The 26,912-nt window shown below is 40.5% G+C and overlaps 1 protein-coding gene across 5 annotated transcripts; it reads right to left on the reverse strand.

Moving 5' to 3' along the window:
- Positions 1–748: 748 nt before the first annotated feature.
- MED1 (mediator complex subunit 1) lies at positions 749–26,912 on the reverse strand. Of its 5 annotated transcripts, XM_045888991.3 has the most exons (17): positions 26,678–26,912; positions 24,474–24,580; positions 21,439–21,517; positions 18,915–18,969; positions 18,679–18,811; positions 17,969–17,997; positions 15,977–16,048; positions 15,263–15,337; positions 14,722–14,795; positions 13,669–13,758; positions 12,459–12,570; positions 11,287–11,411; positions 10,913–11,031; positions 9,710–9,911; positions 7,073–7,168; positions 6,855–6,960; positions 749–5,554 (listed from the first exon to the last, which is right to left on the reverse strand). In XM_045888991.3, exons 1-17 carry the CDS (start codon positions 26,700–26,702, stop codon positions 2,305–2,307), a joined length of 4,749 nt encoding a protein of 1,582 aa, XP_045744947.1. In that variant the 5' UTR covers positions 26,703–26,912; the 3' UTR covers positions 749–2,304. The 5 variants fall into 5 exon arrangements, with proteins under 5 accessions (XP_045744947.1, XP_064438496.1, XP_064438497.1 ...); XM_064582426.1 differs by lacking the exon at positions 15,977–16,048; XM_064582427.1 differs by lacking the exons at positions 21,439–21,517; positions 26,678–26,912.

A 26,912-nucleotide genomic window follows, 5' to 3' on the forward strand; every position in this document is an offset into this window, starting at 1 on the left:
CCTGGTTCTCAGGCAGGGTGAAGCAGGTTAGCCCCGGCTCCCTGTTAAGCAAGTTCAGATGCTGGGTCAGTGTGTGGGGTGTGCCCATCGACAATTCAGGGGCTTATCCTTCATCCAGATCCTAACTCGGGATTCTTTGATCTGGGATGAAGACAGAAAGAGAGAAAAAGCTTCCCAGTTTACTCATTTTGGAATCTGTTGGCTCTGCTTGGGGAAGCTGAGCCCCTGATATGTAGTACATTCCCCATAAGATGTTCCCCACCCAGAACAAACTTAAAAACCACGTAACATTTTTTTTTTCTCTGCAGAAACCAATGGGATAGGATTCAAAACTAGGTGAGAAACTTGTGAGAAATCCAACCTGGTTATATGTCTGAGAGGCTGCTACTGTATCAGCATCACAAGATAAAGCACTCTGGTATCACCTTGCCCATGTCCTCCTTAGTGTCACCCAAGACATTTGACTCTGATACGGTAACCGATAACTTTTCTTGCTCCACTTTGCAATGTTTCGTTTCCTACTTCTTATTACCTTGGGACACAAAAGTGGCAGAGTTGTTGAGAGCTGATGACCAGAAAAGGGAGAACACTAGAGGAAATCAGAGACAGTCAGGAAAGAACGCCAAAGCTGATTTTCCAACTCTATGCTAACTCCAACCTGCAGAAAGAGCTGAATATAGAAATCTTCTTCAATATCTGATGAAGTCACTTCCATTTATCACACACACACACAAATGAATCACCTGGCTTTTTTTTTTTTTTTTTTTTTTTTAATCCAGAAGAGTTGTGCTGGGGACTGTGCCCCGTCCTGCTGATACAGATCCTGAATGGAATCATCAGGAATGGCACAGTGCAGGTGTCAAAATCAAAGTAAGGCCGCAGAATTTTGAGAGGACCCTCCAAATACTGAGAACTTGTGTTGCACTCAAATGGTCTCCTGGATTTCTATATTCATGAGAAGGGCTTCTTATTGATGTCCCCCAGAATCCAGACTCAGACCTATTCCTCCAAAAAGGTCCAATTGGGTTGCTACATAGTAGCAAGGGTTTATCTTCATGCCCACCTAGCATTCCAGGCCCCCATTACTTCACGTGAGCTTGAAATTGTTTTAAGTGAACTATGGCTGCAAATTTTTTACTGTTTTATCTAAGGGAGCATACAGTGGAGCGACTGAAGTCTGGACTCCTTCTCCATGTGATGCAGAGAAACAAGGAGCCCAGCTCTCAGGAATGGCATCAGTTCTCCTACAAACAAAATGCTGGGATGTGGACTTTTGGCACATTGTGGAAATAGGAGAACTATTAATTCTGTAATGGTTTTCATGCCACTGGGTCAGGGAGGCTGTACATTAAAACTTACTGCATCTGAAAACATGTTTACATCCCAAAAAGCCAGCCCAGCCTTTATTAAAGGACAAAGAGACTATAAATCAGTACCTCCACAGGGAGGTAACTCCTAATATTCCTATGATGTCTGAACCCTATGATAAACCTCCTAAAACAAAAATACCATTTTGGTTTTTCTACTTAACTCCAAAGGTGGACTCTGACTAATCTGCTTGGGCTTAATGCTACAGTACCAGCACAAGCTACAGGCTCCCTACCACCAAATAAGCCTTGCTCTTCCACCTCCCATCACTTTGAACCCTGAACCTTATAGAATTAGAAACACTGTGTAAAGACAAACAGATAAAGGGTTAAAATATTACAAATAAATAGCTAAAATTATCTTCCCTCCCCCAATCACTCCTAAGAAACAGACACCAAACATTACTTAAGTGTCCAAAATGACCAAAGTCCTTCATTTGTCCATGCCTCAAATGGACAACTATCCAAACAAAGTGAACAACCTTCATGCAACTGCATCAAGGAATGTATTGCTTTTTCATTTGCTGCCCAGCCCTTCAAATACATGCACTAAAATGAGTTAAAACATGGCCTAAAAATGGAAAAAGGGAGAAAAAAATATATATGAATATTTCCCACAAAACTGTTTCCCACCCTTCCCTCTCCCTATGCCCCACCCACCCCCTCCCTTTCATAAGCAAGTATTTTAACTTTTTTTTTTTTCTCTTTTTTTCTCTGGCAAAGGAAAAAGTGATTCTTGGTAACCAGAATCAAACCCTATGGTCTCTTTAGTAGGGTCTGGCTATGCCTTTCTAAATTCACCCAGCTCGGTGTCAAAGCCATGCCATTTAAGATTCTTGAACACAAAATCAGACCTGTCTGACTCACCCCTTATGGTGGTTTGCCTATAAACTTACTAGTTTTTCTCTGGCCACTTTTGTCTTAAAAAGTAAGGTTCCTAATTGCCAATCAGGGCCACATCCATAAGATCGTCATCTTCCTCCCCAATCATAAAGTCAGGGCTGAGCCTTGAGGGCCTGTCGGTAGATAAAATTGTGTTGCTTGTCAAAGACAAGGACTGGTCTGAAGAGATGGGTGATTTAGACCAACTCTCTGGCTTGATGCTATGAGATTTTTTCTTGTCCCGGTCTTTGTCCCGGTCCCGGTCTCGATCTTTGTCTTTTACTTTCTTCTTTTCTTTTTTGTGCTTCTTATGCTTTTCTGTGCTATATTCTGGAAGAGGTCGGATACCATCATCTGAGCTGGGACTGTTCTGATAAGATTTTTCTGCTATGGAGGAGCCTGATTCACTTTCACTGTCCAGATTCTGGGGGGTATATGCTGGTGACTTACTATGGCTAGGAGAGCCACGCTCATGTTTTGGAGTGGAACCACTGATGAGTGGAGAGCCATAGTTTTTGGAAGAGGCCATCTGAGGCCTGAGCCCTTCTCCACTACTTTCCCCAGGTTTCTGCAAAGTCACTTTGGCTTTAATGCTGGGAGAACCCCCATCATGCTTGCTGATGATAATTTTTGCCACACCTGTGCTCCCCACATTTTTTGACTCTGAGGTCTTCTTAGACGAATCCACTGAACCCCCCGAGGTGGAAACCTTGGATTTTTCTTTATCACTTTTCTCACGCTTACCCTGGAACTCTCCTCCTGACATGTTATGTTTGGAGGACATAGGATGGCTAGAAGAATTTGTGCTCACCCCCATCTGGCCATCCATTGGGTCCTCACCTCCAGGGCCACTGGTGACGACCCCATGCTTCAGTTTATCTATGACAGCTGTTAAGGATGGCTTCTTATTTCTGCTGGGAGATTTCCCTTTGGAACTCCCATGCTGGTTCTGAGAGGAAGACATGGAAGAGCCACTTGAGGAAAAGGAAGAGGAAGATGCTGTACAAGAATTAGATGATGGGGGAGTTTTCTGAGACAATGAGCCTGAAGATCCTAACCCTGAAGATGACTTCATGCCAGTGCTTGAACTAGTTCCAGACATATGAGAACCACCAGAACCTGAACTGATGGGGGACTTGGCTTTAGAGGATGGGGGAGTCCCAGGAACAGCCTTCATTGGAGAGGCAAGCTTATCAGAGCCTGCAGGTGGCCTTGAATGAGAAGGGGATATGTTTGGTTTACTTAAAGAAGGATTCATAAGTGATGATGGCTTCCCTTGAGGTTTCATCTTAGTGCTGCTGGAGCCACTGCTCAGTCCATGCTTGGTAATGGGAGAGGAGCCTGGCTTCCCCCCAGACTGGGATGAATTTTTGGACTGGCTAGATCCAGAAGACCCTTGGCTAGAATATACACTGCTGCTTAACTTGGAACTTGAGGAACCTTCTGATTTACTGCTTTTCATCTTGCCTGAGTTGGAAGCCGAAGAGGAGGAAGAGGAGGAAGAAGAATGGCTATGGTGGCTTTTACTGCCTGAGGAAGACACAGAGCCACTGCTGGTATACTGACTGTGGGAGGGCTTGCCCACCATCACGGTGCCTTTAGGAATCTGAATAGTGATTTTGGGAATAGGTGGTGTGGCAACACCTGGGGGAGTCTGCGATCTTCCTGAACTGCCTGGAGATTTGGATCCACCCGTACTGGTAGGTGGGGTGAAAGGTCGGTTAGAAGAACTGTGAGACGGAGACTTTCCTTCAGTGTCCGCCTTCTTCCGCTTTGGAGGTTTATCTTTGCTTTTGCCATCATTAGAAGGGGTCCGACTGCGCTTCCCTGGTTTGCTATCTAATCCTGGCCCTGACAGACTACTATTACTGGTGCCATTGCCCTCCTTTACTCGCTTTTGAGTCTTTTCTTTCCCTAAGTCCCCAGTAGTCAGTAAAGGACTCTGGCTACCACTATGATGCTCCATAAGATCTGCAGGACCCAAAGCCTTCCCAGCCACTGATATAATACTGAAATCAACTGTGTCAGCTTGGCTATTGCCTTTAAACTTAGTCTCCCCATTATCACCTCCAAGCATTGGCACCCCCAGAGTATTTAGTGCCTGAGATGCAAATCCTTTGAAGTCATCATTATCTCCACTTTGGCTGCTTTCATCAAAATATTCTTCTCCAAAACCACCTTGGCTCTGGCTGTTCAACAAATCAGGATTAAAATCTACTCCATCAGGAAAAAAATGATTGGTAGGAGAGTCACTACTAGGGCTTCCAGCAGCATCTGCAATTAGGTCAGCTGGATCTGTGTATGGATTTTCATTATTATTGGTTTGAAAGACATCAGGGTCAAAGAGGGCACTCTGAGAATGCCCAGAGCTTGAAGAATCTCGAACAGGGGTACCAATGGGTGGGCAATCATCACTAGTGCTGGGAAGCTTAGAGGCTTCTTCTGCAATGTCTGAAAGGATATCAGTTACATCTGGGCCAATGCTGTCTGAACTGGATAGTCGGACCATCCTTTGAATACTGGGTTGGGGGTGAGGTACTGGTTGTGGGTAAGTTGTTGGGGGAGTACTACACTGGCTTGGAGCTGGAGTGATGTGTGGCGTATCCAGCGTGTCTGCTGTCATGTTGACGTCAAAGATGGGGTTCTGTGAGTCAACATCCATTGAAAATAGCTCCCTCTGAAAGTCATCTTCAGTCTGGTGTTTGGGTTTGTCAGGTGGTAATCTTGATGACTTCTTCTTCTTCGTCTTGTTGCTTCCCGGGCATATTTCCATCCGGGGTGAGCCGGAAGAAGAGTTCTGCCTTTCTAAAGGGCTGCTTCCATAAAGGGTTGAGAAATCCTGGGCAGGGTTATCTTTAAGAAGGTTCATGAGCATCGGGTGGTTCTTGGTGTTGCCGGCCATCGAAGAGACAGGTGGCGGCGTGTGATGAGGAGGGGTCGGACTCGAGCCAATGGTAGACCCCCCGTTCCCTGTGATTTGCAACAAACTGGTAAGAATTGGGTTCTGAGACACCTTGCTGAAGTCCTCCCCATGGCCCACCGACTCATGCCGATCTTTGATGCTCATGCTCATATTAAACAAGGTGGTAATGGGACCCCCCGGAAAGGTGTTGGTTGGTGTAGTGGTACCACTCATTGGGTTGTTGCCTGTGGTCATGCCATACCCTGGGCTGCTAGCCGGGGGCAGGTTCTTTTTCACCATGTCTTCAACTGTCTCTGCAATGAGGGACAGTGCTGGGGTGTCGGCCTGAATGGTTTCAGCTTTCCTCCGAATAGCCCTCATCGTCACAGGGATGGACATACATCTGTAAGATAAGATAGAAAAAACAAAGTTAGCAGTGTATTAGCTGCTGAATGAAAACAATTTTTACTTGGGAAAACAGGCTTTAATTCTGCCTGAGATTCAGATATGCCCTCAGAGGTTTGCAGTAGGCAATTTTCAGGTAAGGCAAATAACCCGAAAGGCAGAAATAGTTCTGTAAAATGCCAGAGCTTTGGGCAAATTCATTCTAAAAAGAATCTGTACCAGTAGGCACTCTCAACCTCTTTTGAGGCACTACCAAAACCCAACTAACCACAAACAAGAGCCCAAATTAGATGTCATACTGAACTAAAAACTGATAGTAATGAACTCAGTAAGAAAATATCTTCCTTTTCGGGCTTCACACGTGATTAATGGGATATGCTATTTATCTTAATTAATGAACCACTAGAATAATCTCTTGAACCATCAAATTCTAAACCTTGATGACTTAGATCATCCCAAAGCTATACCGTGAAAGATGCTATTATTGGTATAAAATCTTGATTACTTTAAAGCAAAGCACTTTTTATCTTACAGATAAATTTAACAATACATTTTAGAAGACACTTTGCTCTAGAACATTTTAGCAACCTTTCTTAAAAGACCAAACAGTAACATTTTAGGCTTTTGAAGATCCCATGGTTTCTGTCCAACTACTCTGCCATCTTAGCTCAAAAGGCACCACAGACAATATATAAGGACACCTGGGTGGCTCAGTTGGTTGACCTGATTTCACCTCAGGTCATGATCTCAGAATCCTGAGATCAAGCCCCACATCAGGATCCCCATGCAGCAGGGAGTCTGCTTGAGATTCTCCCTCTCCCTCTCACTCTGCCCCTCCCCACTCTGCACACTCTCTCGCTCTAAAAAAATAACTCTTTAAAAAAAAAAAAAAGGCACAGACAATATATAAATGAACAGACATAGCTGTGTTCTAATAAAATTTATTTATAAAACAGGCCACAAGCACCTATTCTAGAAAAATCTCAAAATTACATATTAATATTTCTGGGAAGCTGACTGGCTTAAGTTATCTTCCCACATGCCACCACATGACATATTACATATGTTAAAAAGTGATGCAAAATTAAAAAACAACAACAACAACAACAACAAAACCTACATCTTATTTCAGCTGTCTCCCTCCTAAAAGAACCCTAATACTGGACCTAAAGTTACCTACCTTATTTCCTATTACTCTCATGATATTTAAAAAACCAAAGCTCACATTACTTTTGAATCCCAAAACACAGAAATGTGAATTCAAAGCAGTGACTCTGATGGAAAAGGGCCAGTGCTACCTTTGAACAACTTTGGCAATGAAGTCATCTGTGCAGATGAGTGCATCTGACAGCCCCTTGTACAGTTTACAGCTCACATGTGTTGAGTCCTGCACATCCATTACCACTGAAAGACAAAATACACAGGAGTTGAGAGAAATTCAGCTTCTGACTTCAAAAAGAAGATAAAGGGACCAAACTACTGCGCTAAGAAAAGTGCTAGCCCCCTCACAACTCACCACACACCAGGGAGTCATTCACAGGGTGCTGAAAAGATACGCTGAAACGGGACTCTGAGAGAGGACACACTTCGAATTGGAGGAGGCCAGGAGAATCTAAAAGGCAAAGAAAAGGATCATAAAATAATCAACCAAATATAAGACTAGACACTAGTAAATAATAATCCCTAAGTATACAGGATGAAATTCTCTGTCTCCTTAGAAACTAAATTCCACACTTTTTTTTTTAGGTAAGTTAACTTTTATTTTTATTTTTTTTAAGATTTTTTATTTATTTATTTGACAGAGCTAGCGAGAGAGCACAAGCAGGGGGAGGGGCAGAGGGAGAGGGAGAAGCAGCCTCCCTGCTGAGCAGGGAGTCCGATGTGGGGCTTGATTCCAGGACCCTGGGATCATGACCTGAGCTGAAGGCACACGACTGAGCCACCCAGGCACCCCAATCCTACATATTTTTTACACGTAAAGCCTACTATATCATTCACAGGTGACAGAAGGAATCAGATTCCAAAAAATATGTCAGCTGATGTTATAAATACTCCAAAGAAGTAACTAAACTTCCACTTTCTAAAATGAAGACCACTTAATCCCTAAATTGTTAAAGACCTTGACAGATATTAATGCCTTGCCTTGAAAGTGAATTATGAAAATAAACATGGCCAAGAGTTTTTCATTCTATTTGATAAGACATCCAGAACCACTGCCATAAACCCTGCTTTTTATCAGTGTTTGCAGATGTTAGCTATGTGGCCCATAGTTTGGTAAGCATGGATGTAGGGGCTATAATCTAAAATTATATCCTTGGGGCGCCTGGGTGGCTCAGTCGTTAAGCATCTGCCTTCGGCCCCGGTTGTGATCCCAGGGTCCTGGGATCGAGCCCCGCATCGAGCCTGCTTCTCCCTCTCCCACTCCCCCTGCTTGTGTTCCTGCTCTCGCTGTGTCTCTCTCTGTCAAATAAATAAATAAAATCTTTTTTAAAAAAATAAATAAATAAAATTATATCCTTGGGGTGGCACCTGGGTGGCTCTGTCGGTTAAACGTCTGCCTCCACAGGAAGCCATCTTCTCCCTCTCCCTCCACCTGTTGTTCCTCCTGTTTGTGCTCTCTCTTTCTCTCTCTCTGTCAAATAAGTAAATAAAATCTTTAAATAAAATAAAATAAAATCATATCCTTGGGGTGCCTGGGTGGTTCAGTTGGTTAAGCGGCCGACTCTTGATTTTGGCTCAGGTCATGATCTCAGGGTCCTGCAGGGAGTCTGCTTAAGGATTCTCTCTCCCTCTCCCTCTGCCCTTCCCCCTGCTAGGGCTCTAAAATAAAAAAAAAAAATCTGTAAAATAAATAAATGAGTAAATAAATAAAATGATATCCTTATGCCAAATATACATATAATATCTATCATCATAGGTTCCTAAGCCAAACATGCTGGAAGCCCAGAGACGAGGATCACATACTTTCTTGGGAAAACGCATGCATCTTGCAGGACTAACTTCATAAATGGCTTACAAAAACTAATTTCTAGATGCCCTGAAACTACTTGGAGAATTCTCCCAGGATTCAAATACATGAAATAGAAGGGCCATAAGCACACTTGCACATGCTCAGTGTCATCACTCTCTCTAAAATTTCTCATTTCTAAAGCAGTTTTTTTTTTAAGATTTTATTTGAGAGAGTGAGCAAGAGAGAGAGAGAGAGAACACAGCAGGGAAGGGCAGAGGGAGATGGAGAAGCAGATTCCCCGCTGAGTGGGGAGCCCGACATGGGGCTTGATCCCAGGACTCCAGGATCATGACCTGAGGTGAAGGCAGATGCTTAACTGACTGAGCCACCCAGGCACCCCTCTAAAGCAATTCTTATTCCCAAAAAAGAGATCTCCTGATTTGCCTTCCTTGTTTCTTTTTGCCTGCCATTCGCATTAATACATTTCTATTACTGAAGTGCTTTACAACTAAGGTAAAAAATTAATTACAGTTAACTAGAGCAGCCAAAAGTCTCATCAGGGATTCTAACAGCAAACTGTGTTTGAAAAATATCAGCATTCCAGAATCTAGGGAGAAAAAAGGGCATGGGTCTTAACCCTTTTTAGGCTATATGCTTAAGTTCCCCAAAGAATGGGGACAGGAAACATACTCAGGCAGGACTAAAAGCTGGGAAGCACTGTCCTAACAACCTAAAATTTAAATCTCAAGAAATCGTCTCTGGGGCACCTGGCAGAGTATGCAACTCTTGATCTCAGGGTTGTGAATAAAAGCTCCACACTGGGTGTAGAGATGCCTTAAAAAAAAAAAAAAAAGAAAGAAACAAATCATCTCTCCCCACAGCATCCCAAGTTCTACCTTCTATACCTACTGTAAGGTTCAGGCCTGTAGGTACCTAACTATATCACTGTATGCAGAAAAAGAGTAAGTCCATTGCAAAAAAACAGTGGTTTCCAAATGCCAATTTATGGATTAGTTCCATCATAATTATATGTGGAGCTTAAACCAGATTCCCAACTCCTCCCACTGAGGTTCTAATTCAGTTCACTTGTGAATGGAAACCAGTTATAAAAGCTCCACAGGAGATATAAGCCACCAAATTAGAGAACCACAAGAACAAAGAGTCTCCATTTGCCAGTAAGTATATTAAAAGGAAAGGCAATACCTTCTTTCAGAATAGTTCTTTTGACACAACTTCCTATTAGGGTGTTATAGGCCACTTGGTGTCTGATCAGATTTAGGATAAGAGGAACTCGGCCAGGGTGCTGAAAGGTGATTTTGCTAACTAGAGTTCCCTGTAGACTTCTGCCATCTGGAAGAGGAGCATCCTTGTTGAGGAAATAGCAGTGCTGCTGACCTGGAAGAGCCTGGGCAAAAAGGACAAAGGAAATGAACACTATTTACTCACCCATGGTGCTCCAACCACAAAATATAAAAAACCCCTATTCCTCAAAAATCAGCAGCAGTTTCTCACTGAATAATAAAACTCCACAGTGATTTCTTTGGTCAGCTGATGTTATAAATGCCAATTACTAACTTGGCTGAAAAGACCCCTTTTCTATAAATGTTCTATTAGTGGTTTCCTAACCTAACTAACAAAAATTACGTCAGAAATTTGTATAAAAGAGGCCCCTAAACCGTAAGTGCAAAATCTCTATTTTTAATAAAACACCTTGTTATAACTGTAACACAGAGTCTGGAAACTACTACTTTAGTCTAGATTATCCTCAAACATTCAAATAAATTCAAGTCCAGATGAGGTTTTGGAACCTTTCTTAATTTATTCATTCTAGCACTTTCTTCTCTATATGTACTTGAAGGACCTTTTCAGATTATAAGCTCATGACACTTGAAAGAATTAAACATTAGGAATTCTTTTTTTTTTTTTAAGATTTTATTTATTTATTTGACAGAAAGAGACACAGCGAGAGAGGGAACACAAGCAGGGGGAGTGGCAGAGGGAGAAGCAGGCTTCCCACCGAGCAGGGAGCCCGATGTGGGGCTCAATCCCAGGACCCCGGGACCATGACCTGAGCCGAAGGCAGACGCTTAACGACTGAGCCACCCAGGTACCCCAAACATTAGGAATTCTTAACATCTACTTACAAACTTACAAAAGTTCAGGATACCATTAAGAGAATTTCATCTGAAATTCTGGCCATGAAATGTACATTGTTACTTCCTGACTTGGAAGCTCATGCTTTTTCTTCACTATGTTTCAGAAATTTCTGTAATTTCCTGCCTGAATGAGGAACTAGGAAATGATCCAGTAGTCCAAAAGAATGTTTCTGACCCAGTAATCCTATAAAGGAAGATTCTGATCTTGGGTTCAAAAATAACCTACAACAATCTATGGAGCCTTACTTACAGCATAAAATCGCATGTTGTGATTCAAAGGTATGGGGTCAGGGTCCTTTGACAGCTCAAATTGAGTGATCAGTTCATAGAGGGGTACATAAGTTGGTTGAGTTTCAAACAATGGAATTCCTGGAAAAACAAGAACATAATGATCGTAATGACATCAAAATGCTGACAGCTCAGTTTTCCCTTGATGACTCCTATTTCATTCATCCATTTATTGAAAAAGTACTTACTAAGCATTTACTAGTACAAAGCACTATGACATTTATACCCATCGGTACTTTTTTGAAAACAAGACTGAAAGAGGTCGAAGATCATCTGAATTTGAAGTTTGTTTTTCACATTTTTAACAAGAATTAGCTCTTGATACTTAAAACTCACCTGTGCAGTTCTGAAGTTTCTGAACAAATGCTCTAGATACTGGGATTGGCTGGGGAAATTTCAAGAAGAAACAGGCAGGAAGATCAACACTGTTGGCACTGGTGATGGAGGAAAAGGAGGGGGTCCTTCAAGAAAAAGAAGGGTGTGGGTTGGATTTTGACTTGATATAAAAATGAAAAATCTAAACACCCATTCTTAGACATGTCTGTATCATTTAACAGAAGTCTATCAAAAGTTCACTCTTTTGGGGCACCTGGCTGGCTCAGTCGTAGGGCATGCAACTCTTGATCTTGCAGTCATGAGTCTGAGCCCCACATTGGGTGTACAGATTACTTAACACAAATAATTAAAATGTTTAAAAAAAAGTTCACTTTTGGGGCACCTGAGTGGCTCAATTGGTTAAGCATCTGACTCTTGATTTCAGCTCAGGTCATGATCTCAGGGCTGTGGGATCAAGCTCCACATTGAGCCCAGCGTCTGGCTCCACACTCAGTGTGGAGTCTACTTGTTCCTCTCCCCTGCTCGCGTGCGTGCACACACACGCTCTCAAATAAATAAATGATAAATAAAATATATTTTTTTAAGATTTTATTTATTTGAGAGAGAGAGAGCACAAGAGGGGGGAAGGTCAGAGGGAGAAGCAGACTCCCCGCTGAGCAGGGAGTCCAATGTGGGACTCAATCCTGGAACTCCGGGATCATGACCTGAGCCAAAGGCAGTCACTTAACTAACTGAGCCACCCAGGTGCCCCTAAATAAATAAATCTAAAAAAAAAAAAAAAAAAAGTTCACTCTTTCAACTTTCTTTCCCCAGTTCCAAAACATCCTATTTATTAACCCTAAAGTATTTAATCAAACATCTATCTCGAGTCTCTAGTTATTACTCCAGTCAAGAGAAGTCCCATGATAACGTAAGAAAAAAAAAGCAGTCATTAAACCAGTGGAATTAGTACAGTTCTTCTCTCTCTCTCTCTCAGGATAGACAATGTGTTCTATAAGCAGACTTCAGAAAGGAACATTCAAATAGATACTGAAAAGAGAAATTAAATGGATAAAATAAAAAGCCAATCTCTAGAAAGTCAAGTGAGGAAAGAGGCAAGTCAAAGTAATACTTGTTTCGTACTGGGCTTGAGGTTGAAAAAATGAACCTTGCTAGAATTATACTTAACTTACCATTTGTTGTCAACTGGATGTGACCCCATAATTAATGGTGCAATTGGGAGTTTATACATAGCAGACGTTCCTTCAATTGTTACTGATGCGTTCATGCCCAATGATCGAGGAACTGAGAATAGGAAAGAAAAAGGGTTTTCTCCAAAGTAACACAAATTACAAGGATCTTAACATTTAAAAACAAAAAACAGGCTAACTTCTGCATAATTTGTCAGATACTGTAATACCTATATGACTTAGAAATTTGAGAAACTACCTTTTACAACCAATATTTCTGTCAGTAAATAAAATACAGAACACAATGCAGTCCAAAGAAAAAAAAATTTTTAAAGGTTCATTACCAACACTTAATTATTTTCTCCAATTCCAGAATGCATTTAAATAGAATTAGGATTATAGGATAGTCAATGACTAAAGTTACAAGGGGACCAAATGAGGTATTAGGCCATTTTTCATTGTTTTAGTGTATTAAAATGCAAATAGAGGGGCGCCTGGGTGGCTCAGTTGGTAAAGCATCCGACTTTTTTTTTTTTTTTTTAAAGATTTTATTTATTTTTTTGACAGAGAGACACTGCGAGAGAGGAACACAAGCAGGAGGAGTGGGAGAGGGAGAAGCAAGCTTCCCACAGAGCAGGGAGCCCAACACAGGGCTGGATCCCAGGACCCTGGGATCATGACCTGAGCCGAAGGCAGACGCTTAATGACTGAGCCACCCAGGCGCCCCAAGCATCCAACTCTTGATCTCATCTAAGGTCTTGATCTCAGGGTTGTGAGTTCAAGCCCCACATTGGGTTTTCTCATTCTTCTAATGAGAAATAAAATTTTAAAAATGCAAATAGGAAACAACATGCATTATTATATTCTTTAGTAAGTTGGCTAATCTCTTCACCTTTGAAGTAATGATTAAAGGAGATTATTTCAAGTCAAATGGTTTATACCTTTTCATTCATTCATTCAACTTGTTCAAAAGCACCTGTTAAGCTTTTATTATCATGTATGTGTACACATACATGTGTATATATTAAGAGTATGTGTGTGTGTAAGAATCAGATGCAAAATCTGATAGGAACAGTGAACTTTGGTATGATGGCAAACTTATTAGAAAGTAGCAAATCAGGAAATACACAACCAGGCTCAGGCATTCAAATTATTTTAAGTATTTTTAAAACACTGAACCAAACCGTCAGTTGCTTTTCAGTTAAAGTCTTACCATTATTCTCATGCAAAATGATGGGAGATGTAGTCTTGTCATCCAGCAGGTCAGAAGGAGAGGCATAGTACTTCAAGTTCATTAAATGACCTATGCAAAATAAAACTTATCACTATTTTTATCAGGTAAACTGCAAATAAAAATGTTCCCATTTTTACAAAACTGTGTATGAGAAAATAATTCCATAGATAAGAGGACTCATGCTCCAAAACAACTTATGAAATATGATGGAAATGTAAGTATTGATTCTAATAATTTACTTCACAATTTAAAAATGTAACTGGGGGAAGGCAGGTGTTAACACCTTAGAAACCATTTAAAAATATACAGGTGACTGGTAATTTTCTCCCTCTGCTTATAAACCCAAGGTATAAATGTAATCACCCCTTAACTAAAATAAAACATTTTTACATTTTTCAGGGTGCCTAGATGGCTCAGTGGGTTAAGCGACCGACTCTTGATTTCAGCTCAGGTCATGATCTCCACTCTGTGCTCGGTGGGGAGTCTGCTGGAGATTTTCTCTACCTCTCCCTCTGCCCCTCCCCCCGCATGTGCACTCCCCTACTCTTTCTGTGTCTCTCTCAAATAAATTAATTAATTAAAATAAATAAATAAATAGGGATGCCTGGGTGGCTCTGTCAGTAAAGCGTCTGCCTTCAGCTCAGGTCATGATCTCAGGGTCCTGGGATCGAGTTCTGCATCAGGCTCCTTACTCAGCAGGCAGCCTGCTTCTCTCCACCCACCCCCACCCCGCTTGTGTACATTCTCTCTCTCGCTCTCACTTTCTCTCGGACAAATAAAGTCTTTAAAAAATAAAATAAAATAAATAAAAACAGGGACGCCTGGGTGGCTCAGTCATTAAGCGTCTGCCTTCGGCTCTGGTCATGATCCCAGGACCCGGAATCGAGTCCCACGTCAGGCTCCTTGCTCAGCAGGGAGCCTGCTTCTCCCTCTGCCTGCCACTCCCCCTACTTTTACTCTCTCTCTCTGACAAATAAGTAAAATCTTAAATAAATAAATAATTTTCAAAGTAAGCAAAGTAGGATCACATACCCCCACTTCTTGGAGTAAGATAACCAACACTTCCATGAAGAATCTTATCCAAGGGACCAGCATTGGTTGCTTTCCTATGAGACAAATTATCTATGTTTGTATTAAAGCCCTGAAGGTATTAGTGTACAATGTGCTAATGAGAAGCTGTTAAAAGTCTTAGAATTCAATCTTAATAACTTGTCCTATAACTGGACATATAGCAATTGTATTTCATTTTCAAGGTAAAGAGCTTATTTACACATGTAAAACAGTTTGTAATATGGTGAACAAAAATTACAACTAGACTATTATTTATCAGACGTGAGGCCAGGTTTGACAAGACTTCAAATAAAACTGATGGAATATCAACCAACAACTTATACTGAGAAAATGGAATGCAATCACTTGGGAAGTAAAAAAAGATGGGCAAGATATACGATATAGATAAAATATATAATAATATGGGTCTATAATATGGGACCCTAATAACCCCCTAGATGAAAAGCTTTAAGAACAAAGTATCCAGAGAGTCATATAGAATTGACACCTTAGCCAGTCTTACCAATACATAACTGCCATTTTAGATAGATCCTGTTCTAAGGACTGGAGAGCCAAGTACATTTTAGTCTTCAGTTTGCTAGAAAGTAGATGAAGAGAACAAGAGTTAAATAGTTGAAAAATACACATATACACACACATACAAACATTAACATAGCCTAGAGGGCAATTCTGTTTCAAAGAGCCAAGCTAGTTAACAGAATCCCAGGTAGGTTAAAAATAAAAATGATGGGGCGCCTGGGTGGCTCAGTTGGTTAAGTGACTGCCTTCAGCTCAGGTCATGATCCTGGAGTCCCGGGATCGAGTCCCGCATCAGGCTCCCTGCTTAGCAGGGAGTCTGCTTCTCCCTCTGACCCTCCTCCCTCTCATGCTCTCTGTCTCTCATTCTCTCTCTCGCAAATAAATAAAATCTTAAAAATAAATAAATAAAAAATAAAAATGATGAGCCAGTTCCACAACCACTAATTTCTTTTCAGCTTAAAAATCAATTATGTTGAAGACATCTCAAGGATTATAGTCTCTGTTAGCATTATATCCATTAATACAGAAATTATTTATTTCAAATACCTTCAAAAGATATGAAGTTGGAAGCTATAGGTTGTCAGTATGAGAAGAAATCACAAATAAGATAGGGCAGAAGACTTGGCAAATTTCTAAGCACAAAACGGTTTACATCTATACTGATTTTTCCAACAAAACCAAAATTAAAAATACTTACTTGTCCCCTGGAAGGTTATAAAGATTAACAAGACCCTTAAGGTGCTTAGAAAATTCATCAAAATTTTTTTCCCTATAAGGAATTCAGGGGAGAGGGAGGAGAATAAAACATACAATTACTACTCAATGCAAAGTGCCAAAAACCATGGCTACATAAAACTAATTTTAATAATTTGCTTTACTCTTTTCCCCCAAAGTTTTCTAGAATTAATCAAAAGTAGCAAAAGAAAATGAAATGTTTTCCTTTCTCTATCCCATTTATCTAGAGAAGGTACTTGTAAGCACTATAAAAAATGTCAAAAAGACCTAATAATTCCTATACTACAATAATTTGATCCTAAGTAATGAGACTTGGTTTAAATAAATCACTTTCTTTTCCTCTTAATATGTAACTGAGATGATTGGATGTCGTGAGGAAAACAAACCTTTGATTGGAGAGGAAATGGAAATAAGTAAATTGGAAAGAAAGAACACTTGCATGTATGTATATGGCAACCTAAAAGCAAAGAGGAAAATGAACACTTGGGAGAGAGGAGACTAAGAGAAAAGGAGGTGAGTACTGTGGAGGCAAACCACAAATTCTACAATGTTCCTATGACGAGACCTGCCCCAGGAAAAAGAACTACTACCTAGACCCCTCGCATCCTAGAACCCAATATTCAGGCTTGGATTCTTAGTCAATTGGGTTCTGTGGGCAGGCTCAGGAATCCAACACAACTCAAGAATTCTAATTCTCTGTATCTTTTTCAAACTTAAAAAAAAAGAAAAAAAAGTCTCTTAAAGCTAAATTGCCCTAACAATGTCAGGTATTTGGTCAGGCATTTACTGAGCATATATTCAACACTTACTGCCCAAAATGCCATGAAGACAGTAAAACAAAACAAGAGTAGCAGTAAAAATGCCCCCACCTTAAAATCACCATCTATACAAAGTGACTAAAAATAGCATGTAAAGGCTAATATTGTTTCTGAGCTTCCCACTTCAAAACATGCTTACAAATTAACTTTAAACCACCACCAGTTCATAAACTGGTGCAGTTTCCTACTCCAGATCAGAACCAGAAATATTGGCTTTCTGGACTATTCTGGCAACACACCTTTGCTAGACTTAACTGATTCAATAAACTCATAAAAAGGCTGTTTTTATGTTGCATTGCAATTTTTAAAAGGTGGTTCAAATGTGGCACACTTGGCTATGAACACATTAAAATGATCACTGCAAAGGCCAAGTATAAAACTTATTCCCTCAATATTAACATCTTAAGACATCTCCACGTAGTATCTGAGAACTTTGCTATACTTAAGACATAAAATTAATGTATTGGCTTTCTCAAAATCCAGAAAGTAAATTTCCACTCAATTTAAAAGGAAAGGATAATCCAGGGGGAAATGCCATCAACTGCCAAGAAACTCTTCATGTCTAGCGCTTCTACTATGATGGGAGTTTATCACACATATACCTTAAATGTAAAACAACTTTTCTCAAAGTGAAAAAAGTTCTTTCCATGGTATAGACTCAATTTTCTCAAGCCTTCTCTGATTCAGTAATTAGGTTCTATTTATTTTTGTTGCACACAGAATTCTTGAGGCTAGATCAGTAGTTTTCAACCAGAAGTGATTTCACCCTCCAGGGAACATGTGACAATATCAAGAGATATTTTTGATTGTCACGGGTCAGGAGATACTAATGGCAACTAATGGGGAGAGACCAAGGATGTAGTTAAACATCCTACAATGCACGGGGCAGCCCCCTAGAGCAAAGAATTTTCCAATCCAAACTGTCAATGCTACCAAGGTTGAGAAACCCTGGGATAGACGGGGTAGGTTAAGAAGCCAAGTCAATTCTGAAAGTGAACAAATATAGACTCTGAAAAATCCTGATCCAAGAAAATAAATATGTTCCTTAGGAGAGTAACTTTTGACCAGCCTCAAGACTAGCTATAAAGAACAGCACTGTCTGACAATATCAGGGAATATAAATGTCATTTGCTTACCTTAGCTGCTGTACAAGTTCTGGACAGCTCTGAAATTAAAGAAATCACGTTAAAACCTTAAACTACTTTAAGGTCTCTGAAGACATCAAAAGTTTTTCTCTTTTGTTAAGAGCACATGCTTTATAACAAAAACATAAAACTACAGAAAATCCTTCTATTAAGATAATCAAAAAGCATCTTCCTACTTAGTAAACCATGGGGTTGGGGTGGGAAATTAAAGATCAAAACATGAACTAGTTTATAAAGAAATCAACTTTCAGTAGCTTAAAACATTAGGACCTCCCTTTAATGCCATCCTTGGAGTCCATATTCAACTGGTTACACACATTAAACATTCATCTCTATTACAGGCTTTTTCAGAGACATTAGCTATGTATAAGATTATCTGTCCTTGATTATTAGCTCTTTGAGGATAGGAACTTTAAGGAATTCTGTATCCCCAGCACCTATTGTTCAAATGCGGCTCATGTTTGTTGATATGAAATGGAAAGCGTTCCTCTAGTGTCTCCACTTGTCGAAGCCTTTGGATGATGTCAGAGATGGACCCATGTTATTCTAAATTCTAGAGCTATTGATATTATAGCCGATCACATCATCTCTACAGTGGCTCACAAAAAAACCTAAACCCAAGCTATTTCAAACCCCAACAATTCATTTTAATGTCCCTAAGTAAACCCCACAGATTCCAGTGAAATATCAACAACACATACCACAGGATTCTCCCCATGGTGAGCCACTTTTACATCACAAAGCTGTCCTGCAGGATCTAACTGCACTTCCACATAGAACATATCTGACGTGATGTAACATTCAGTGCCACTGGCACTGAGATGAGAGCCCAGTCTAGCAGGAACAAATCAAAACAAAAATTAATAGAAGACACATAAATAAAGCCACCCAAAGTCAACACTAAGTTAAATACTTCTGCCTGAGATAGACTACTTACCCATTCTGTCTTGCTATAGACTCCAAGCGGTCAGTCATTGCTGGTAAAGATGTAACTAGGAAGGTAAAAAAGGGAAATCACAAAATGATCCAAATACTTAAATTTTATTCTTCAGAGACCGCAACATCCTAAGGAGTATACATCCTTCCAAGCCATTACATTCAATAGTTCAAATGCTTATGATTTGTACAAGTTCATTAGTAAGACTTAGCTGTGATCTAGGCAGTAGTAAGGATCAAAAAAAAGATCTATTTGAGGGGCGCCTGGCTGCCTCAGCTGGTAGAGCATGCAACTCTTGATATTGGGGTCGTGAGTTCGAGCCCCATGTCGGCGGGGCTTACTTAAAAAAGATCTATTTGAAAAAATTATTGAGAGGCGCCTGGGTGGCTCAGTCGTTAAGCGTCTGCCTTCGGCTCAGGTCATGATCCCAGGGTCCTAGGATCAAGCCCCGCATTGGGCTCCCTGCTCGGCCGGGAGGCCTGCTTCTCCCTCTCCCACTCCCCCTGCTTGTGTTCCCTCTCTCGCTGTGTCTCTGTCAAATAAATAAATAAAAATCTTAAAAAAAAAAAAGAAAGAAAAGAAAAAATTATTGGACCATTCTCCTCTCCCTTTTGCATTGCTCATCTGGGATAAGTTATCTTTTTTTTTTTTTTAAGATTTATTTATTTATTTGAGAGAGCGAGAATGAGAGAAAGTACATGAGAGGGGGGAGGGTCAGAGGGAGAAGCAGGCTCCTCGCTGAGCAGGGAGCCCGATGCGGGACTCGATCCCGGGACTCCAGGATCATGACCTGAGCCGAAGGCAGTTGCTTAACCAACTGAGCCACCCAGGCGCCCTGGGATAAGTTATCTTTAACTTCAAAAAGACAAATGTATCTGCTAATGCTAGAATAAGGAAGATTAACATCAAAAACAAACCAACATAAAAGCAAATATTCAAGGGATGCCTGGGTGGCTCAGTCGGTTAAGCATATGCCTTGGGCTTAGGTCATGATCCTGGGGTCCTAGGATCAAGTCCCGCATCAGGCTCAGCAGGGAGCCTGCTTTTCCCTCTGCCTGCCGCTCCCCCTGGTTGGGCTCCCCCACCTCTGATAAATAAAATCTTTTTAAAAAAATTAAATTTTCATAGCAGCATTATTCACTACAGCCAAAAGATGGAAACAAACCAAATGTCCATTCATGGATGAACGTAGAAATAAAATGTGGTATATACATACAAAGTATTATTTAGCTTTTTTAAAAAAAAGGAAATTCTGATACATGCCACAACATGAACACTGAAGACAGTATGCTAGTGAAAAGCCAGTCACAAAAGGACAGATACTGTTTGATTCCACTTATATGAGGTATCTAGAGTAGACAAATTTTTTTTTTTTAAGATTTTATTTATTTATTTGACAGAGAGAGACACAGCAAGAGAGGGAACACAAGCAGGGGGAGTGGGAGAAGAAGAAGCAGGCTTCCCGCCGAGCAGGGAGCCCGATGTGGGGCTTGATCCCAGGACTCTGGGATCATGACCCGAGCCGAACGCCCAACGACTGAGCCACCCAGGCGCCCCTAGAGTAGACAAATTCTTACAGACAGAAAGTAGAATGATGGTTACCAACAGTCGACGAGAGGGAGAAAGAATAAGTTATTGTTTAATGAGTATAGAGTTTCAGCTTGGGAAGATGAAGAAGTTCTAAAGATGGATAGTGGTGATGATGGCTACACACAATGTGAATGTACTTAATGCCACTCAATTATAATTTAAAATGGTTAAAATGGTGAAATTTATGTTATGTATATTTTATCACAATTTAAAAAAAAAGTACCAGTCTCTGCCTCTACATACTATGGTTATATCCACAGATTGGGAAGGGTTACCTTTCAAGACTGAGACTCTGTGTTGAGTTGGAAGAAGCAAAAGTGGGATCCTCTACATTTCGATGAACTAAACAAGGATTCTTAACCATCAGAGAAGGAAATGTTAGAAGGGGCGATGAGAGTTGTAGAAACCCACTCTCAGACTTCAGATTTTAAAGGAAACCCAAGGGGGGGGGACGACAATATTCAGCTGAATCAGGTTCATTTGTGATGGATCAGAGTAAAATCTGTTTTTACTTTAATTTTCCCCCAAAATACACAGAACTAGCAATTATAAGCATGAATATTCAAGCTCATGATTTAAATTTTATTTGCTTTCCTGAAAACACTGTCCATAAACAATGTAAAAATCTTTTATTAGAGTTAAAATGTCCATCTTCTTATTGTGAGTTAATTAGAAGAGAATATGTGAAGAAAAAAGAGAACTTTCCCCTCCTATCTTATAGTTACTCTCCATCAATTATCTTTTGAATCTCTATCACCCTCCAAAATAGATTAAAAATAAATGTTTCAAAAGTTCAGGTAAGAGCTCATCTCAACTCCATAGTGAAAGCAAGACAACACCTAGCATAGAAAGTTGATCTATCTCGGTTTACATTTCTTCTGTAACTATAAAATTGGGTGTTTTAAGAAAGCATATTTCAAACACGTTTACAAACCTTTGAGAGCTTTCTGCAAAGTCTCCAAACAGCTGACCAAATGTTGGTGCCCTCCAGAACTCATCACAACCCTCTTCTCCTGTATTAAGTAGGAAAACATTTGAGGTAGAAATTAACCAAGCCAACAGTGTTTCAGGTAAATGTACTTCTCCTAGTAGTAATATTTCAGGATAATCTACAGACCAAATGCTGTAGTCTATATACTCTATATTCTCTATATACTCAAGATAATCTATAGACTCCTATTACTCTGTCCATTCATCCACAGGAGGACAAGTTCATAAACATGGATACTTCCATATCCATATACATGAAGGTAGAAAAAGGTATGCCCAGATCTTATTTTAGATTAGGAAGAATCAAATATAATAAATGAAGCCTGAAGCCTCCTGCAGAAGTAACTACATCCTAAGTTTAATGAGGTGGCTCAGGAGATTTGACAATTCCCAAATCTAACAAGGTAATTCGCATGTAATCTAAGAAATAAAACCAAACCTGAGTAAAATTAGATTGACTCTAAGAAATAGAATGTGTAGTCCAGAAAAAGGGACTCCCAAAGAGCAAAAGATTTGACAGTTTTTCTAACCCTATCCAAGGAAGTTTCTTCCTGCACAACATTCCAATCCCTAGAAATGTGAAAGTTTTATGATAAAAGGATAGTTTTTCAGGCTTTTCAATGCCCTAAATCCATCTCTTTGTTCTAATTCCACCTTCATAAAACAAACATCTGACTAATAATCGGGCTTCTCTTGTACCTTGAATAGATAAGGGGTTGCTCTGGATGGTGCATACAAATATTTTGCTAAGTGGAAAGATAAACCCTCTGTGGTAAATTAATAAACTGGCAGTCTGATTTACATTTTAGTCTACTAAGATTTTGTTACTATGTCAGTTGTTGAAAAACTTTCAAAGTCTTAATACACCAATACAATCAGGTCTCCGAATATGCAAAGTGAGAAGTAGACAGTGGAGGCTATGGAAACCAAACCAAAACACTGGTTCCCCATGAGAGGGTCTTAGTAGCCACCTGGAATTCCTCTATCTCATGATGTCTCTCTAATGACAATATCATTTACAGAACATATTTCAAACTAGAATATGGCTACCTGGTAGTATAAAAATGACAACCTCTGAATCCCCAGACAGGAAAAACTGCCATTATTTTATTTAAGGCATTAAATAAAATAACACAAAACAAAAACCCACATTCTATGTACATAATCCTCAGCCAGAGATATACATACATTTGTCAAATTTACAGTTACAGAAATACACAGAAATGCACAAGCAGGGGGGAGCAGCAGACAGAGGGAGAGGGAGAAGCAAGCTCCCTGCTGAGCAGGGAGCCTGACATGGGGCTCAATCCTAGGACCCTGGGATCATGACCTGAGCTAAGGCAGACGCTCATCCCACTGAGCCACCCAGGCGCCCCTACAGAAATCTTTCAGCAACACAACACTGTAATATCCATTATCTCACCTGATTCGTACAACAAAACTATGTAGAAAAGCAAACTGGTATTGTGTGCCTCTATTTTCCAGATGAGGGAACTCAGAGAGTCAATAATTTGTCCAAAGTCACATAGGTAGTAAGTACCTCAAATATAGGTCTTTTGACAGCAACTTTAGTTCTTTTGCTAGGGCTATACTGATATGATCATTTTAAACACTAATACATCTACTAAACTGAACTTACTCTGGACCCAAAGTAAGATTTGTTGGGGAGAAGGGGGCACTTTCATTGAAGTATAACATATATACAAAAAAGTATATGAATCTTAAGTGAAGAGATCCATGAATTATCACAAAGTGAACACATCCATATAACCATTGCAGAGGTCAAATCATAGAAGTAAAGTTTTCCTACATCATTTGACTACTACTGGAATCATATGGATGAAATTTTAACAGCTAGGCCCTACCCCCTGTCTTCCACTTAACTTTCACTTAAGGTCTCCCCATAGTGGTAAATGACTCAAGAAGTAGTACTACAGAGGAAAAGGTAGACAGAATGAACAGGTGAAGCTAATTAAGAATCAATTGCAGGGGCGCCTGGGTGGCTCAGTTGGTTAAGCGACTGCCTTCGGCTCAGGTCATGATCCTGGAGTCCCTGGATGGAGTCCCGCATCAGGCTCCCTGCTCGGCGGGGAGTCTGCTTCTCCCTCTGACCCTCCCCCCTCTCATGTGCTCTCTCTCATTCTCTCTCTCTCAAATAAATAAATAAAATCTTAAAAAAAAAAAAAAAGAATCAATTGCAAACTCTAGGGGTGCCTGGGTGGTACAGTCAGTTAAGCATCCAACTCTTGGTTTTGGCTCAGGTCATGATCTCAGTGAGATGGAGCCTAGCACAGAGCCTGCTTGAGACTCTCTCCCCCTTTCCCTTTGCCCCTCCCCCCATGCTCACATGCTCTCTAAAATAAATAAATAAATCTTCTTAAAAAATCCATTGCAGGGCGTCTGGGTGGCTTACTTGGTTAAGCGTCTGCCTTCAGCTTAGGTCATGATCCCAGGATCCTGGGATCCAGGCCCGCATCAGGCTCCCTGCTCAGCAGAGAGCCTGCTTCTCCCTCTCCCTCTGCTGCTCCCCCTGCTTGTGCGCACCCTCTCTCTGTGTCAAATAAATAAAATCTTAAAAAAAAAAAAAATCAGTTGCAAACTCTATTAGTAGTATAGATACAATGAAAATACTATCTCATTAGAATCAAGTGGCTGAGGGCACCTGGATGGTTCAGTCGGTTAAGCGTCTGACTCTTGATTTTGGCTCAGGTCATGCATGGTCTCAGGGTCATAAGATCGAGTCCCACATCGGGCTCCGTGCTGGGCAAGGAGCCTGCTTAAGATTCTCTCTTTCCCTCTTCCTCTGAACCTCCCGCCCTCGCACCCCCCTGCCCGCTCACACTCTCACACTCTCTTAAAGAAACAAACAAAAACTGAGGACACACTATAATAACTAGTTTGAAAAAAATCTACAGAGGGAGCTTAGCTTATTAAATAATTATCTAAGCACAACACTTTATCCACCAGCATAATCCTCACCATGACTTGACGCACAAGCTTAATGGTTTCACTCCAAGGTCTATTTTGGTTAAATTTTGCATGGAGCCGTTCCAAGAGAGAGCTCATCTTACTCAGCTTCTCTGACTCTACGATATAAATTAGAAAACAGCATTAGAAACTCTTCTTTCAAGACCCTCCACAATTTTTCTTGCAAAAGAAACCCCCATACTTCATCCTGGTAACAACTCAGTTAAAATATTTTTCAACGCCATTTACTTCAAAATATACAAATACTTTACTTTTAATAACAAGAAGGCAGAAATTGGGGTCTAATCAAAATGAACACCATAGAACATAAATGATTTCTATTCAGTCTTTTAATGAAAACCAAAAAAAGAACCACCTCTAATTATGTTTCAGGATCAAGACTATGTTTGGTGACAAAATCATTTCATGATATGCATGAAATCCCTTGCATGATATATGTAGAACATACATTTGAACATGGCCTTACTATAGTTAGTTGGTTTTCAATGTGAAATACAGACTTTCTTAATTTTTTGACATAATTCTAAGAGATCAATGTAGAAGTAGTATCAAGAAAACAGGCTGTATTTGCCATTTTAAATTTTCCTGTTTGAATTCAAACTAAAACCATATGGATAGGGAATATGTCAATGACTAAAGGATGAGTTTCCAGCAGAGGTAAGAGAAAGATAGAAAAGTCCTCAGTTTCCTGGACTGAACAACTCTTATGCTCTCCAGCCCTCCTAATTTTTATTACTGAAATTTAGTTGATTTTTATTTATTTTTGAATTTTTATTAGTTTTCTTATTGAATTATAGTTTTTATTTTTATTAAAATTTTTACTTTTGAAATATAGTTGATCCTTCCTCTAATTCTTATACTTTTTAGTATGAGCGAGGACCTGTTCTAGAGACCCTGGCAGTGCAAAAACACACAATACGCCTGAGATGATATCTGTGAGGGGGTGTGCATAAGTTAAAGTGGAAATAACCATCACAGAAAGCAAAATGAGATATGCTGTTAAAAACAGAGACACATTACAATTGAAACGCAAAATGGAAAGTTCATTATCAGTCCTGGGGATGTTACAGAAAAGGTGACAGTTGATGTTGGCATTGAAAGATGAATAGAATGTCACCAATCAGAGTTAAGGCAGTGACATTTTCTAAATCAAGATTCAAATTCCTTTCTCCAATGTCCTCATCTTCTGGAAAACCAGTTTTGGGGCTGTTTCAGCCAGCTTACAGCTCTGGACACGTTGTTGGCAATTCCACTTTCAAGACTCACTCACTCAAGCATTGCTTTATATGCTGGGGATACAGAAATGAGCAAACTAGACAAAATTCCTGCCTCATCGAGTTTCCATTTTACACTCACCAATCCTCTGCAACCAAGGAGTAAACCTTTCTTCTTCCTCTCCTTTAAAATACACTCCCCACCCCCCTTTTCCTCGATGATAAGTACTTCACACGAATGCTCAAACACTTTTTGTGCCAGGGTCTACACAATGATGAGTAAGACAAGGTCCCTGATCTAACAAAGCTCAAAGTGGAGAAGATGGATGGGTAAACATCAATACAGTGATCCTTATTAACAGAACTATATCCAAAATACTAAGGAAGCATTTAAGAGTGTAGAACTTTAGAGAATCTAAGTACGGTTCCACAGAAAAGTTGTTTTTTCAGCAGCTTAAGTTAGTCCAAGCACTGAAAGGATGAAATTCAACGCATTTTACAAATATACAATAGTACAAAATCTGAACATTGTGACATTCTATTAAATATTAAATTACTGGCTGTTACAATCATAAGGTCCTAATCATTTCACTAACGCCAAAACATCCTTCAATACTTGACACACAGCTCTGTATTATTTTTTTTAATGTCATTATTCAGACATCTCTTCTGAAACGAGATGTAAGTAGGTTTTAGATTCACTCGCCTGGTCTTCCATCAACTTTAGGCTGAAAATGTCCTGAGGCCCAACTGATTGTCCCTAGCTAAGCAGGAAACCTTCACAGAAGTTGAGAGCCCACATCATCCCAGAGTCAGAGCCCTCCATCACCAAGGAAGGCACAGTCAGAAGCTATACCGCCTCCCGGACTCCACGACCTCGGGAACGTTGCCCCGGCGGAGGCATCGGCCCCCCAGCTCCTCTCACAGATTGGCTCCCCCAAGCTGTGTCCCGCCCCCTGCTTTCCCCCTCAAGTCACTCACCCTCGGTTTCCCCCTGAGCCTTCATCCCGACGGTGGGGAGGTCCTGAACCCTACACAAGAGGATAAGCCCTTCCCCACCACTAACGAAGGAACCAAGTTGGTTCGGGCTCCCGGGACGCAGGGCACCAGCCGTTCCCACTCTTCCAGGGAAGGCTCAGTCTGAAGTCCCCGGCGGCAAGAAGAGAAGGGTGCTCCCGGCCGCCGCCATCTTCCCAACGGAACTTCCCAAATATCG

The sequence above is a fragment of the Mirounga angustirostris genome, unplaced genomic scaffold (genome assembly GCF_029215605.1).
Source record: "Mirounga angustirostris isolate CCGP_5_RB_7025 unplaced genomic scaffold, mMirAng1.0.hap1 SCAF_17, whole genome shotgun sequence".
Lineage (NCBI taxonomy): Eukaryota > Metazoa > Chordata > Mammalia > Carnivora > Phocidae > Mirounga > Mirounga angustirostris.